The sequence below is a fragment of the Neodiprion lecontei genome, chromosome 5, assembly GCF_021901455.1.
Source record: "Neodiprion lecontei isolate iyNeoLeco1 chromosome 5, iyNeoLeco1.1, whole genome shotgun sequence".
Classification (NCBI taxonomy): Eukaryota; Metazoa; Arthropoda; class Insecta; order Hymenoptera; family Diprionidae; genus Neodiprion; species Neodiprion lecontei.
The window spans coordinates 7,778,336-7,795,829 of record NC_060264.1 but is presented as its reverse complement, the minus strand read 5'-3'; the positions used below and the strand labels follow the sequence as shown (position 1 = coordinate 7,795,829).

General features: G+C 36.2%; 1 protein-coding gene and 1 long non-coding RNA gene across 5 annotated transcripts in view; one reads left to right on the top strand and one right to left on the bottom strand.

Moving 5' to 3' along the window:
* Positions 1-17,494, top strand: part of LOC107220114 (basigin) — a 42,704-nt gene that overhangs the window by 5,139 nt on the left and 20,071 nt on the right. For 3 of the 4 annotated variants that reach the window (XM_046740786.1, XM_015658576.2, XM_046740785.1), the window contains one exon: positions 6,236-6,511. The exons of the other annotated variant lie outside the window; for it this stretch is intronic. In XM_046740786.1, the coding sequence (XP_046596742.1) occupies positions 6,236-6,511 (276 nt within the window). The remainder of the gene's footprint in view (positions 1-6,235; positions 6,512-17,494) is intronic. 4 annotated transcript variants of the gene reach the window in all.
* LOC124294640 lies at positions 3,711-5,458 on the bottom strand. Its single transcript, XR_006904564.1, has 2 exons — positions 5,253-5,458; positions 3,711-5,139 (listed from the first exon to the last, which is right to left on the bottom strand). It is a non-coding gene; the product is annotated as an uncharacterized LOC124294640 (long non-coding RNA).

The following is a 17,494-nucleotide window of genomic DNA, read 5'->3' as shown; positions in this document are numbered from 1 at the left end:
TTTTTTTTCAAAGCACGATACGACGCGACGCTTGACGAATAAGAATCATCAAACGAGCCGAGGAATGCGTTGAAAGAAGTTCGCCTCGGAATTTCACGAATTTTCTTTAATTTTTTAGCAGATCAAAAACCGTACTGAAAGTTGTCGATTTTTTTCTTTCTTTTTTTTTTTTTTTGTTTTTTCTTTTTACATACAATAACTATAATATAATCGTCGAGAGAAATATATTACCGATGCAGTTTCACCGCGTATATCACGTTACGGTTCTAGTATTTGCATAAGCCATGGGACTTCTCCTTTATCCTTGCATAACCTTTCCCGCAAAGTAAGTTTAAACTTTGCCGAATATATGTTGCGAAATTCTACTCTGCTGCACGTATCGTAGACTTTTCCGCATAGCTATACGTGCATAAGTGTGATAAGTATATAAGTATACATGGAATATTCACCATAAGTCGGAAAAACGCGTATATATGTATTTTATCTACGAAGGAATTCCAAAGTTTTGAAAATTTATCGTCGCAGTTCGCCAACACGACGAGCTGAACGTGTTTTTATACACGTATAATTCCCGCGTACTTTTCGATTTGTTTTTTTTTTTTTTTTTTTCTTTTCAGTTTTGACTAGTATTTCTGCAATAGTTATAAATAACGTCGAGCCAATTTTGCTATACGCGCTGAGAGAAATTATTAGTTCCGGTTACCGCTCAGTCCTTGACTATTTTCATTTTTTACCAGAATCGAAAAATATATTTCTAGGTAGAAAATGAAAATTAGTTTTCTAGCTATTACCAGAAAGTCTAGTATCCGTTACTGTTCTTTCTCGTCACGATCGCTGTTGCTATATTTTCTTGCAATTGTTGCGAAAATTTAACGCTCGCGCGACGATAAATTTACGTAAAAGCCTTGTTAAAATAAAAAAGTAGAGTAAACCGCACGAACTGATTTTGCGTTGCGATTAGCAAAAAAGGATCGACGATAGCGCAAAATGGTTAGGCGTACCTCGTTTTTCGTAATCGCAACAATACTCAAACAGTTTTTTTAACGATACCTGTTTTACTCGATTTTTCTAGTTACTGTAAGAAATGAAAATTTTTCTCAGTGCTTGAAAATTCATTAAGAGCTCTGGTTTATGCTTTGCAATATCACTGATATCAGAACAGGGATAAATGTCTACCATAAAAAAATGAAATCAGGAAAGATCGCATAGTTTTATTTAAATTAAAATTTTTGACAATCTTCAATGTATATTTTATCGATCTTACTTTATCTCTAAAATGCTCCGTCTATCTCTGCTTTTACCTACATTTATTATTCTCGGTTTCGCAATATTTGAATTTTCGGTAGTTCGTTTTCGTTATTTCTTTGACATTCCTCTCTTTGAGTTCTCTCAAACAAATCCGGTCGTTTCTTTCTCAATTCGCCCGTTCTTTTGTCAAAATAATTTATCCGTTTATTTCACCACAAAATTCGCAAGTTTACGTACCTACAATTAAAAATCATTTCGTCGTAATATTTATACAACGATAAATATTAATTATGAATAATTTCTTTGTTCGAGCGCGACAGGCTCTTTCACAGACTATCCTTGATTCTCATCCTCTAAAGTGTATAATAATCACCGTGACACGTATGTACGTATAACCCCGAGGTTTACTTGATTCGCACGAAGGATGAAACGCGGGATGCTGTCGAGCTGCTTGTTTTATCGTTCCTCTCGACGATTATCCTCGCAATTCAATTCAATTCAATTCAATTCAATTTAATTCAATTCAATTCAATTTTGTTTCATTCTGTTCCTACCGTGAAACATATGTGTTGTCTATATATACACGTACAGGTATAAAAGCGTGACGTCACATCGACACGCAGGAACACAGATATCAATGTGGATTGGCATATTCGTTGATCATTAGTCATTTTGCAAAGCCTATTTACGAGTATATTACGCATATATATGACGTGCACAAATTACTCAAATTACTCAAATTAGATCACAAATTCGTCCTCTTTGTTCGGTACAAAGCAGCCTGAATTGTTTCGAAATTGTATGATATTATGCCTAGGCGTTAATGGAATGAAATGGAATGGAATGGAATGGAATGGAATTTCGGAGTCTGACGTCGAGTCGAGTCGCGTCACTTCCGCGTCCCTTTGCTCGTTAATCAGCTGCGGTTTGACGCATCGTTCGCTTGTGCCAAAAATTCACCCTGCGTTTTCCGCACGTCTTTGCGTTTCAACCTTCACGCCACCTCGCTTTATTACGGCAATTACCTTTTTCGTTTATTAGACATTTTTACGATTGAAGTCGGAGCGGATCGAATAACGTTCAAATTTTCGCGCGCTTTTTCTACCTCCTCCTTACGCGTTTATGTATCGCAGCGATTCTGTTACGTAACCCGCGTCACGATGTATTTAATATGATATTTTCGTAGGTCTAGTTTACACGATTCTCACGTTTCAAAGCGAAATTCATTTCCGTCACTCATGTATCTGTTATAATTAGAGTACGTACTTTTTTTTTCCACAGAGACGTTTTATTTTTTTATTATTTATTTTATTCTGCATACTTTATATTTTTTGAATCTTAATCATTGATTTTTTGGTCTTATCTTCTTCTTCTTCGTTTCTTTTTGTAACGTTTGTGCAACGAGTGATCGGTGTCAGTTGACGCATGACGATTAACGCGTTCGTTGTAAATAAATGCGACTTACAGTGTAAACTTCATTTATTGTTATATTTATCATATTACGTACTTTACTAGTACAGTCAACTGACTGATCATACAATGAAACGGACGAGGATACGTAAGAGATAAGAGTTTTCCCCTCGCTGTATACGCGTGCAAATTGCTTACTGTTAAAAACTTGAAATTCCGTTAAGTTTGCCAAAAGCAAAAGTCGGTGATGATCTTGCTGTTTCGTCGTATAATAGAATTATTATATTGCGAATTAATTCCCGTTGGATATTTTGTTTTATTTACTTGTATATCCGTATTGCATTAACGTTATAATATATAAATATACTCGAAGGAAAATATATTATTCGGTTTGTAGATTATAGATCGTTTATCACCAATGAATCGGTTTGTAATAATCATTTTTCCCGTCGACTTTAAATTGAATGGTATAAACGTATCCATGCTTGAAAGAAAAAAAAAAAAAAAATCAACCGGTTTTTACCCTGTAAAACTTGGGTGAAATCGAGTTTGAATCGTTACATGCAGCCGTGATGGGTTAATCATTGCATTTGTTTTTTTTATCGTCATTGAACATGGAATTAATGAGATAATCGTTTTGGTCATTTTACTAACAATTAATCAATATTTTAGTGTACAAATCAAATCACACTGTAAACAATATTGGTTTTGGGTTCTGCAAGTGCGCTACTGTACAGTTTTCGTCTAGCAGGTGTTTATGATACGATACGAACGGGTTGTTTTTCAATTTAATATACAGTTGCTGCAAGGTCAATCGTTTATTCAGACTTTTCACAATACTTAATGAACACATGTTATCTGAAAATATACGATTCTTACCTTTTTTACAAAAAGAAACGTTATTTAAATGAGAAAGAAACATTTTCTTTTCGACACAATTTTTCGGGTAAAATCCAGTGGGTTTAAAACCCTTTCAGTTACAGTCGGATACCCAGCGTCCCACCGAAATGTTTATTTACAATTTCAAATGATCCATTTTACTTCGTGTAACCCCAAAAACCTCCTAGTAACAAGTTTCATCCAGAATCATCGAATTTTGATAGTTTTTTTTTTTTTTTTGCGATTCTTCATCCGCCACTTCGTTACCGCCATCTTTTATTTCGAAATAATCAAATTCCGACTTCAGATTCGTGATCAGCGACCCCAATAACCCCCCGAGTAACAATACTAAGGCGAAAATATCGAGTTGAACAACACGTGACCGAAAGGGTTGATTGGGCCCATTCCGCGACGGATTACCGGGGCCTAAAATCGGTGAACGCGAATCACTCGTATGTTACACTCTAGGTACACTGGTCCCCACTGTCCGTAGTTTTAAGTATGCAACGCCTCACGCAGGCAGGATGGGATTGCTAATCATGGTGGCGATGGTGCTCGGCTCTTGGGTCTGGCTTTCAAGGGTCAGAATAGTTTGACAATGGTGAAGGGTAAAGAGGCTGGGTGGTGGGCGGGAAGGCGGGGGGGAGGGGTTGACCAAGGGTCAACTCCGGGTGTGCTTTTAGCGGGATGGTGAATGTGGTCATCGGGTAACCGAAGGATGATCACGGTTGTTTGCTCGATGTTCATCATGAAGGTGGTGTATAAGCTGGTTGAATATAGCCGTGCAGTAATAATGCGTTCAAAGTTACACGACTGCTGTAACGTCAGCGAGTGGTAGTCGTGGTTTTATACACACCGCCGTGCAACAACGATTTACACTGTTGTTTATATTGTTTGTAAACATGGTATGATGAATAAATTATACGAAACTTTGTGTATTTATTGCTGTTGATTCTTAACGTCGGTTATACGGCGGTTCATAAGTGACAGAACGTAGAACGAGAGAAATGTGTCGCAATTAGAAAATGATTGCTGATTAATTAACATCGTGTTGTTTATTGATTGTTCCTACAGATGAGATTTAATAAAGAACGTTCAGGCTATGTTTGCGTGTGTATGTATAGTATGTAATTGATCTTATGTTAAATGAGATGATGATGAAAACGTAGTTGTTATGATGTAATCCAAGTCCAGTGTTTCTCAACGTTCTTGAATTCGCGACCCCTTAGCAAGTAGAAAAAATCTGGCCACCCTCCAGGTACGTAACGAAACTATGTCAGTGATTTCAAAGGATGTTTAAAATCAGAGGATTCCTCGGACAACTTTGTTTGTGCATTTTACTTTTACCTGGCTTACAACCACGACCTCCACGAGTAAGACTTGGCAACCAAAAGGTTGAAAAACACTGGTCTAGTCAATGAAGACCATGAGCTGATGATTTGATTTTATTGTTGTTGTTTAAAATATCAGCAAAGAAATTTGTTCCTCCTCCCCCTCGTTCTCCCTCCTTCTATTTCTTCATCTCCACTTGACTTCTGCGGGTTTGATGAGCTTAACGCTTTTCATTCGACAGTATCCAGTCAATTTTCGCGGTGTTCTTGTCTAGAGTATAGAGAGCGCTGAGTTTAGTTATTCAGTTAAATAGGCGCACATTTCGTTTCGTTGAAATCATTCATTTCATTAATCAATTAGTACTCGAATGCATTATTTCTAACCACGGCTCCGCGTCTTTTACATCCGGACTTAATTCGTATTTCACATTTTTTGATCTGCAAGAAGCTCCAAGCTTCCTGCCTATCGTGGACAAATATCTTCAACCTCTCTTTACAGTCATCATCGTTTTCGCAAAATTTGAGAAAGGCTCGTTTCCATCTACTCTCAACAATTAAAACACCTCTTTCAACGTCTAATACGGAGCAAAAGTTCTCGACCGGCTAGTGCAAAAGCAAACCGTGAACTGGATTGATAATAACGATACTTTCGACTCGAGACAATCGGGGTATCGAAGAGGTCACTGTATTCAATTACCGCTTTTATGCATACGCGATGACGTCAGGCGTAAAATTGATGACAGGCATATTAAAGTATTAATTTTGTTTGGCTTTAGCAAAGCATTCGATACCGTTCCTCGCTTACAGCTGCTCGTAAAACTAGAAAATAAAAATTGGATGTTCGAACTAAGGGTTTGATTCGATGTTCACATACCGGGAAAATCTCTTGAAACTTGAAAATTAACCGCGCATGCGCCAAATAATTAAATCTCATTGGTCGGCAAAATCTTCCCGCAGCGATATTCTTGTCTGCGATGCAGGCGGGCCAACTTGAACAAAATCTGTACGTTTGAATTTTCAAAGAGCATAAGCATTAAGTTCCGACCGTTCTTTGAAGAATCAAATTTCCGACCCAATAACAAATGCTTTCCAAACCTTTCCGAGTCACCGCCTCAATTATTTGATATTCTAACCTCGAAAATTCGTATCAACTGCATCGCCGGCAGATAAAGTTTGACAGCTGAAACTCGGGTTGGCCAGCCTGCACGAACAGCCGATAAAACTCGCGCATGCGCATTTTTGCCAAAGGCTTGCCACGGCGTAACGAAATGAATCTCCCTCTCCCTCTCCCTCTCCCTGTCTCTGTCTCCCTCTTTCTCTCTCACCCTCTCTGTCATCTCGTTTAATTACGTCGTCTGGAAACAAAGACAGCTCAGGCCGTATCCAGTACATCGGTTACTCAAACGCCCTTCTTAATACCACGCCGTGGAAGATCACGTGCTTGGGACTGACGTCGTCGGACGCTGTGGCATGGACGCGAAACGGAGAGTCGATACAACAAGAAATCGATGAAAAAGAGATAACGCAAGAGGATTCACCCACCAACTCAACCATCAGCGCCAGTTTGGCCAAACTTAAACACGGTGGACAGTACAAGTGTACCAAGAACTCAACATTCTCGCACACACTCACGGTGCATAGTGGTTCGTAAATAATACAATAATTCAACTATTCTCCATTATCACTTTTGTTCTAATACCTCTTACATGTACTTTTAGTTCGCATCTCTATGATAATGTAACTCTGTCTTCTTCGGGTGTCGGAACTATGTATTTCGTTCGGAACAATATCGCCTTTCTTTGATCCGGACCCACCGGAGCGTACGGAAATGGTTTCAGCTCATTAGAATGTTTTCATCGACGTGCATCGTCGCAGTTGGCACATTTAATTACATTTACTTTCTTCATTCGCACAATCCGATTTCTCACTCTTCTTACTTTACTTCCATTTCCGCAGTATCACTCACCTTCATGTATTCACGGATGAATAGCACTCACGGTTTGAATCAAGACTCGGAAATTGGAAAAACAAAAAAAAAAAAAAAAAGAAAATCGACGCAAACAATCTTCAGCAACGCTATTATCGCCAGTGACGGTGCATTGAGAGAAAACTTGTTGCTTTTTTGTAAGAAATCAATTTGTTGATGCATTTTGTACCAAATATTCTCGTAGCGAAACACAATATTTTATTACAAATAAAGAAATTGCAAAAAAACATACAAATGTTACGGGGTGGATGATTGTTATCACGACATCATCCACACCCAGCCGCGATGTTATTACGGTACATTTTCGGTTCGCAATTTGATATGAGAGGAACTTGTAACGAGGAGTCGAATGTTTGAGTATATAATTGATGTATTGTAAAAGATATATGAAGAGTATAATGAGAAGATTTGGTGGAGGAGAAAGGGAAGGGAGGTGAATTTAGGTGTTGGCCGAATGGAAGGTGACTGACAATGAGAGTGTGATTGTATGGAGGGAAGGATGCAAGAGACTGGCGAGTTGCTGTTTAGGGGTAGAAGAAGCATTCTGCTGATGCGTTATGGGAACCAGGGTGATGTGATGACGAGGTATAAAGTGCCTGTAAAAGTGTGAGAAAAGAATCAAAGGTCTGGAGGACCTAACGATATGGTGAAACTCTTGGTCTTTTTTTTTTTTTTCTTTTTTGAGCTCATTTAATTGCTAGGTCAACAGACCTCCACAAACCGTCTGACAAAAACATCAAGTAATCTAACGTTACAGTAAATTTGGAGATAACTATTTGTAGAGGTCCTCGGAGATCTCGATTGTCAACGAACTTGACCCAAAGACATTAAAATTGGATCAGAAACATGAGAGTTTTATCACTTTTAAGGTCCTCCAAGTTATTGGCGTAAATGACATCGTTGAAGCGTTTCGGACGTATTTTTCCCGTGGTCCTAAATTTTCGTTTGGCACGATTCGTCCTTGATACTTGAGGTGAACTTCGCCGTAGTCAACGTGATATAAAAATTATCATTTCGCCATCTTTATGTTCTAAATAAAAATTTCTCCGTTTTTACTCTCGGTGCTCGACAACCATTAAGATCGATCGCTCGACGACCGCTCATCCCTTACCATTATACATACATATACACCAAACTCTGCATAATGCGAGAGGGTGGTTCTGGGCATTGTTTATTTTTGCAGCAAACACAGTAGTCTCTTTCTCTATCCATTGCCTGTACATTCATTACTCACACCTAGCTGTCGTTCGCGAAAAATAAGAATGGCAAGATATCCAGAATTAGGCGTTAATGAACACATGGCATGTATGATAGGGTGGTCCTTAAAAACGTAATTTTTGAATTTCCCTCCTCCAAGTAATTCAAAAATAATTTCCTAAACTTCTCAAAGAGGGTTGATTTCTCCATTTAACACTTTTCAAGGAAACATTGAATCCACCAAATTGATTTCGATGAAATTTGGTACAAAGAGATTCCTTGGGTCGCTGATTACGAATCTGGACTCGAAATTTTTAGAGTCAATGGCGGGCCCAATATGGCAATACCAAGTGATTTTTGGGATGTTGGTTCGCCATATTGAATTTCGAAATTTCGAGTTTAGATTCGTAATCAGTGATCCAAAGAACCCGAAAATGTCGCCTTGGAAAGGGTGAAATGGGGGTAATCAACTCTGGAGAGTTGAGTTGAAATAATATTTGGAGCCAATTTGGGGGGGGGGGGGGGGGATGTAGTCGAAATTCAAAAATTACCTTTTTAAGGAACTCTAAAATGTACATGGATTATTTATGCATAACTATTTTCACTTCGAAACCGTTACGGAGGATAAATAATTTCTAGTTGTTTCAAACTTGTCATCCCTCGAAACCATTTTCACGCATCCGACACACTCGTATGATTTAGTTTTTAATTTTTTTTTTTTGCTTTTTCTTCCTCTGTATCGTTTAAACTTTTCCACATTTTTCATCCGTACTCTCCTGTGGGTTGTTTATTACATATATTCGTAGGTATTGCAATATCATTCAGGCACCAAGCAGTAGCCTGATTTGAGAGCATATTTATTATTAACGTGATTTCGTCGCCTCGACACGAAAATTTAATTCTTTCTAATTCGATGTTGGTCGCCTTTTCTTTCTTTTTCTTTTTTTTTTTTGTTCTGATTTACCGCACAGTTTCGCACGTTTCTAGAACAAGTTAATTAATTGGTGCGAAACTTTACAGTTTCTGTTATATACATTTACGTATGTAGACGACAAACGAAGATGACTAACTTCTTTCTCGCCTCACATGGCATGCTGGCATTAGATTTTTTAATACAACGTTTTTATGTAACTTAATATTGTGATTAATATAACGTGTGGAGCATTACGTGCCAACTCGATTGACGTCCAACACTGACCACACATCTCAGATTTGATCAAGTCACACGATCTTTGCATCGTTGTTTCAGCCTGAAATTGACTCGAATTTAAGTTAGCTTTTTTTTTTGTTTTTTTTTTAGGTGCGATCTGCAATCTTTCGTCTCTTCGTGATTTGTATAGTCTCGAAATTATTAAAAGAGTCGAACAAGCGAAAAGGAAAATTAATCTTACCCATGAAAATATGATTAATCAGATTTATGTTTACGCCTAATTTAGAATCAGATTGAAATTCCAAATCGAGTTGTTTTTTTTTTTTTCATTCTCAAACTTGAAAAAAGTCAGCAACAAATGATTGTACAATGGTAAAATTTGACTAAAGAAAAGGTTTCAAGCCAGTTTTAGATTGTCGTGGATAAACGATCCTATAGATCGTGACCAGTGTTGATAGTGATCGTCGGCCAAGTTTCCATGGAATGCGATGTACAAGTAGTTTTTTAATTATTATGTTACTTAAGGTGACGGCATATTGTAATTCATTAGCCTCTTGTAAAATGTGTGTGTTAGTTTACTTTATAACAATGTAACCAGGTATGTTACATACTCTTAAGTATAAATATTATTCTAGTAATATTTTTCATTTTTTTTTTTTTTTTTTTTTTCCACACAACAATCGAGAATGTTTCTACATACAAACCTGAAATTCAATTGTTCTCTAATTGTTTGGAGTTGTTTGTCAGAAGTTTGAAAAATAATTTAAAAACATTAATCAAACAAATTACAGCCCAGGTGTTTAGTTTCTATGCATCGCAAGCTGAAATAGGTAGCAGAATTTTTCAAAAGAAGTGATAAAGAATCTAACTTCTTGTTTTATTTTTGTTTGTAATTAATTGCTGTTGTTTTTCGTCGAACCTTTTCGTTCCAATTTCTCCATTTCTACGTACGTACTGTATTGTCATGCAATTGATCGACGAATTTTTACGAGTATCTTGTAATACTGCACAGCCATGTATGAATTTCTATATCAGGTACGTTATACGCATAAATAAGATCGCTCGAAAAGTTCTTCAACGTTATTATTGAATTGCAGGAAGTATTTGTGATTGTATAAAATATTACGTGTATATATGTATATATATATACCAGATATCGCATCTCTATGTTAATACAAATTAGGCCGATATTGGGATGCACCGAAGCTCGTTTTTAGAGATATTGCGCTGTGTTATAATTCTCTTCCAGCGTAGCGGCAGCATGACAGCATGATGTTGCATCTCAGACCGATGCGCGTTATCTCGTAACTGGGTCGACGGAATAATAGAAATTGTCTTATTGTTAGATATCGCTACAAGTGTATAGACTTGACACAATACGCGTACATGACCAATACATGCATGTATATTGTCTACGTTAGACTGTGTGAGAAAAAGATCCATTATTTTATTTTGTTTTTTTTTTTTCTTTTTTTTTTAACTTTGAAATTTTACTGTAGGTATAACTGTCATTTCGTGATAAATCACAGAAAAGGTTCTTTTCGCGACCTCCGGCTTTAAATAACTTTTGAAACTTACAAAATTTGGAAACTGAAAAAAAAAAAAAAAATATAGGAAAACGTATTTAACGAAACGTAAAAGAACGTCTTTCCACTCTGAACCTTGTTTGAAAATATTTCACTTTGAAAACGGATTGTTTTTTTTGGTTTCTTTTCTTGTTTGAAAAAATTGGGTTTAAAAATTCACCGGGTAATGGACAAGTGATTGAAAAAATTGATAAGATTTTTAACGAATGTTTTCAGGAGTTATATTAACACGGGAAAAATACTTTAAAGGGATCGAAAAATGTTACGGTTAACCGTGTACCGAATTCACGTGGAAAATCCCACACATGATGTTTTTGTTTGAAATTTCCTTACGGCTAGCGCAACTGAAAGCAGGAAAATGAAACACCGCGTCTATACGTGTATAATTTCGACACGTTTAAACGTAGATACGATAAATCTGTTATTCATTTAGATTTCATAACCGCGTGTCTCTTTCTCGCTTATTACCATCCAAAAAGGAAAAATACTGCACCTTATCTCGTACAACGTGGATAAGGATAACACGCAGCGTGACGTAGACGGATTGATGAAACTCCGACGATGAGTTAGAACAAATAGCGCTGCTGCTACCATTTCACGAGGTTAAAGTTGGTAACGTTGACTTGAAACGAAACGTTGAAAGCGTCGCTAATTTTTTTTAACTTTTAATCACCGAAGGTGTCAAGTATTTATGTGTATATATGTACACATATGTAATGGAGAATAAAAAATTATACGTTTGGCTCGCTTACGGATCGCTAATTTCCAGACGATCCTAAAATTAGAAACTACAATGATATTTTTTTTACAAAAATTCGGTTTTGGTGATCGGTAATTGCAGAATAAGCAAAAGAAACAAAGAAAAAAAAAAAAAAAAAAAACAACGTTTGAAGAGAAGTAAAAATATTATCTAATTATTTTTCATTTATTTGTATGTATATGTCGAACGCGTGGGTGCCGAATGCCAAGCAATGACGAAGTCCCGTGACTCAATCGGAAAGAAGTCAATGTCCGTAGACCACATTTGACGTCACTACCCGACGATTGTTGAAATAAAATTATCAGTCTGTGATTATTGTTGACCTTTGACGTCACTCCAAAAGTATCGGCAATTTTCGATTCGGAAAACATAGAAGAGCGGGGGGTTTAAGTTCCGAATTTGATAAGTTTCGAATTTTTTGCTGACCAGAATGAAAGTAAAGAAATGAAACTTTGACGAAACATCAAACTTCCGAAAGTGCGAGAATGAGAAGATTTTAAAATCCAAAAAGATCGATATTCCGAATGATCGAAGATCTTCAGTTCGGTGAATTCCTGATTTGGTTAAATTTCATCACTTTGATCTTTCTTTGTTTTGGATTTTCCATATTTTTACGTTCGGTTTTTCTGATTTTTTACACCCACCCGTTTCGTAAACTAATCTGTGTGAGTATATTTTAATTTTCGGAACATTGCTCTGTCGTAAGTTGAATTTTTGGAATCTTGTATTCCGAAACTTTTTTGTTTCTTCACTTCGACTTTCGCCACGAAATATTTCGGAATAAGGCCCTTTCGGAACGTTTTAAATTTGGAACTGAAACCGCACTCCGACATACGTAAATATTATCTTTCGTGAAAAAATCCTCGTTTTTTTCCGTCTATTTTTGCCCGTAAAAATTTTTCACCGTATAAAAAAACGAATCAAAACCGAACAACGTAACTGTTGCAACAATAACTTGGTCAAATGAAACCGAATTTATCCGAGATCGGCTTGGCGAGAAAAATTGAAATTACAAGAATTCAAATAACCGGAACTAATTTAGACAGATAACAGAATTCCTTCGTCCTTTAGATCCTGATTCACTTCCGCAGCGGCGAGTCCTCAGCTTATTCCGGAATAATTGGCAAGCGGGTTCGCCACGGGGGTCGTTCATTGGCTATATTCACGCCGTAACGGCGCCTTCGGACTTTTTGCGCACGTGGCGCAAGTCGACGAATGGCAAAATCCTTCGGAGCTCGATAGTCGTATCCTGCATACGTATCCATATCCTGCCGGAGGGAAGAGAGAAAGAGAAAGGGTCGAGGGGGAAGAGCCGGGAACGATATTTTATTCGAAAATGTGCGGATTAGCGAGATTTATGAGGGATCCCCTTTTCGCTCTTTCTCTTTCTCCTCACCCTCACCTTCCACCTTTTATTTCTCCCTTTTATTCCTCGCGTAACCCACATACTCCGGATTTCACCACCGAGTATGTTTCGCCGTCGTATTTACCGTTTCCCCTACTTCCGGATGACTTTTGTCAAACTTTTCTCTAACTAAATAAATTAATAGATAAAATTACCGGTACGATGTTAATAATTAGGTACGATTGAATTGTAAATATCGAATCAATCATTCAAACATATTTCACCTGCGAACGTAGTTGCAGTAATTTTCTTTTCTCCCAAGTTTCCCGGGAAAAAAAAAAAAATTATATATTACATCGTAGATTTTAACCGAGTTTAATGTCTGAAAGTAAAAACTGACAGATAATGTGAAAAGGAAATTTATTTATTTACGAAAGTGTCGACGGTTATCGATACAGATTAATTCGAAATATTCAGGGCTGACAGATATTTAATCTAATCTTTTTCTCACAATATGTATAATACATGTACTGGAAAACGTATCTATTAACTATAACTATACCTTTATTATCTAAGGCCTATGGCAGGTATCACGGTTATGTTTGCTACGCACGCGAGGGAAAATCTCGGATGAAATAAGGCGTGACGGGAATATTAAACAAAATCTAAAGTGAGGGATTTAAAGATCTCTCTATACCGCAGAGTGTATATACATACATACATACATACATACATACATACATACATACATACATATATATATATATATATATATTATAGAAGTCTGAGCCACGGGGATAAAATCGCGTTCTTTTGTGAAATTGTCCCATCTTTGTAATGTGAAGCGAGCTTTGGCCAGTTTTACATACATTATACTTATATATATATATATATATATATATATATGTATAACACGTTTGAAGAATATTTTTTTACGACATGTGATTTTTAATTAATTCGTCGTGGAAAAAACTAAAACTATCAGTTTTCTCTCACGGAAAATTAGAAATGATGTTTCGAGGTAACAAAGTTAACTTTTTCTCGTTTGGAAAACAAATTGGTTGAACCTGATTTTTTTTTGTACATAATATTTTCTTACCAGAACTGAGAAAATGTCGGGGAATTGTTTTTTCACCAAAAATTTGTCAACACCCTGTTAATTATATGTGAAATGGTTTTTGTACGCTCAAATTTAGGTACAACTCGGATTGTATCCGTTGCCGCTGCTGCAGGATTTGGTTTTGTGTAATTTACGTAAATAATTGGTGTGTGATTTGAGGTAAAAATTAAACTTTCGGTCAATGCTCGAAATGAATTATATACGTAAAATATAAACACCGCGAGTATACGAGGAAGAAGTTTAAATTGCAAAAGTTTTACAGTTTCGTGATTATCCTTTTTCGAAATCACGAGTTGTAAATTACAAAATAAAATATGTATTTGATTAGAGAAAAATAACATGTCTTGATTGATTTCATGAAATGACTCGATTTTAATTTGTGCACCTTTGAACAAATCGATACTTTATCAGGATTGGAAAAATTTCGGTTACACATGCGAATGAAATTCTCTATCGAATGCTTATATATACTTTCTTGGCGTTGCTCGTTATAAAATTTATTTTTCAACGAAGTAATTACCAATTACGTTGTTTATACGGGAAGAATTTTCATTTGATATACGAGAATTAAAAAATACTTTAGATCAAGCTCCAGTGAACTTTTTTCCGTTTTATATGAACTTGATTAATGAACGTGAATAATTCTTATTTAATAGAAATTGATGGAAAAAAAATATAAATAATAATAATAATAATAATAATAAATCGCAACGTAATTAGAGAAAATGATTTCTGTTGGTCAAGTAAGGTATATAATTGAAAATTGGGTAATTTTGCGAAATTGAATAATTTCATGTACTTGAAATAATGGTTTGTTTTTCTTCGACCATTAAACAGAGTGTAAAAATTGGGGTTTGATTTTACATAAATTGTACCTCCAGGCGTACCTGGTAGCGGAGCTTTTTTGGCTCACGCGGAAGCTCAAAAACGCCGCATGGCGAAATAGCAAATATTTACAAGTTTCGCGGGTTAATCGACGACGACGGGTAAAATTAGCCGCGCGGCCATCGCCTTGGGTATTCTTGATTTAGCGTAAGAATAGGTTTTATACACGGGCAATTAGCAGGGTGGCGACAGACCGGGAAAACAGGGAATAGTTGGGGAAAAGTCGGGGAATTATGAGGGACGATAGGGAAGAACGTAGTTTCTTTTATGAATCGTTTTTAAACTTCAGTTAAGCTAACTTTCGGAAATGGTATTGTTCAGTTTATAATTATTCTGATGTAAAGATGCAAAAGATGACCAACGTTACCCAAGTTTCGTGGGAAAACGTCACACTGAGAGAAATTTTTAGTGCCGGTTACCGCTCGGTCTTTAACTATTTTCATTTTTTACGAAAATCGAAAAATATAGTTCTAGGTAGAAAATGAAAATTAGTTTTCTAGCTGTTACCGGAAACTCTAGTATCCGTTACTATTCTTTCCCATTACGATCACTGTTACTAGATTTTCTCGCAACTGTTGAGAAAATTTAACGCTCGTGCAACGATAAATTGACGTTAAAGCCTTGTTTAACTAAAAAAGTAGAGTAAACCTCGCAAACTGATTTTACGTTGCGATTACCAAAAAATGATCGACGATAGCGGAAAATGGTTAGGCGTACCTCGTTTTTCGTAATTCCAACAATATTTAAACAGTTTTTTTTTTAACGATACCTGTTTTACTCAGTTTTTCTAGTTACTGTAACAAATGAAATTTTTCTCACGGCAAAAGTCAGGAAATTTAATTTGAACATTTTTACAAAAATGAAACAAAGAAAAAACGAGAGATCAAAAATCGACGCTGATAAGTGAAACTGGTTTTAACAAAAAAAAAAAAAAAAAAAAAAAAAGAAACAAAAATGAGAAACAGTATATTTGCCGAAAAAACAGGTAAGATTGAAAAAGGGGAAACCAACCTCTGTAGTATTTGAAATTTTGAAGTGGCTGCAATTTTGATATTTGTCTTCGTTTTATACCCAACAATACTGCACGAAAATTTTCATAATTAAAAATGGCCGGAAAATCGCGAAAATGAATGAAAAAAAAAAATACGGAAGTTTTTATTTTTCGCTATTATTTCGACAACGGTAAGGAATTTCGAAAAAAAAAATACCGTCGGAAGTTAATGCTTATTCAGTACCTATGTACGAAACTTTTTTCTAAATTACCGTTGTCGAGATGATTGCGAAAAACGAATTTTTTTTTTCTTTCTTTCTCGTTCTATTGATTTTCACGATCTCGCGAGCACTTTTGACCTAGCAAATTTTCTTACAGTATTCTTGGATGTCAAAAAAAAAAAATAATAATAAAAAAAAATAAAATAAAAACAGAGTTTGCAGTCAGATCTAAATTTTCGAGTTTCAGGCTTTGGTTTACCGGACTACCGGCATCCGGTTCAGATTTTCTCTCGTGATCTCGTCGGAATTTCATTGTCGACAACGCCTCACGAGACTGTCGTTCTCTCTCTCTCTCTCTTTCTTATTCACCGGTTCTCTCGAGTATAAGCCACGGGATGCTATTCTAGTCCTCTGTCACAGCCGCGGTATCGTCGGCCATATTGTTTAACGTGCAGAAATACCCGAAGGCTGTTTTCTTGCGCCCTCCTCCCCCTCCTCCTCCCCCCTTTGCCAAATTGGCCTCGCGAGCAGCTCGATTCTTCCTTCTGCGTATGCAGACCGAGGCCCTTTTTTCCCAACACAATACCAGACGACAGATTAGACGTTTTTCGATTTTTTTTTTTAAACCGCGTGAATTCTATCGAAACAGACAATTTTTCGGGGCGGGATTGAAGTTTCGCAATTGAAAAGTTCCCAAAGTGCCCGATTCTGAATTGTTTGTGCGCGAAACTTGGAGTAAAGCGATTTTTACGATGAGGAAAATATTTTTTTTTTTTTTTTTTTAAACTGCTAGTAATCGGTTGGTTTCAGGAAAGTCTGACGAAATTCTCGAAAGACTGAAATATCATGTGTCGAAAGCTCGAAAGTGCAACTGAAGTTTATTGAGTTGAATTTGATTTAAACGATATTCCCTCGAAACAAAGATTGCAGATAAAAAAAAAAAAATAAAAATAAAAAAAAAAAAACAACGAACCATTGATATCAAGTAAAATAGCATGATTATTGATGACTTTGAATAGATTGCGGTATCAAATCATTGTTTGTAAAATGAAAAAATAGCACAGTTTGAACGACTCCGATGTACCAGGGCTAATTTTCGGTTTTTACTCTCGAGTCTCTACAAATAAAAAATATCGTATTTTCTGTTTAATTTAGTTTGCCGGTCGATAAGAAGAAAAAAAAAAAAAAAAATCACGATCAACGAAATCGTTACAAGCGGTGAATATCAAACCAATTGCCTTGTTGAAAAATATTCCACACAGTAATTGAAAATCTGATTTTGTAAATTGATAAAAATGTATCTACGAATAAAATCAGCCCTACTTATATCGTTGAAATCGCTTTAAAAAATGATTAGTCGACGGGATCTATTTTAGTCGAAATT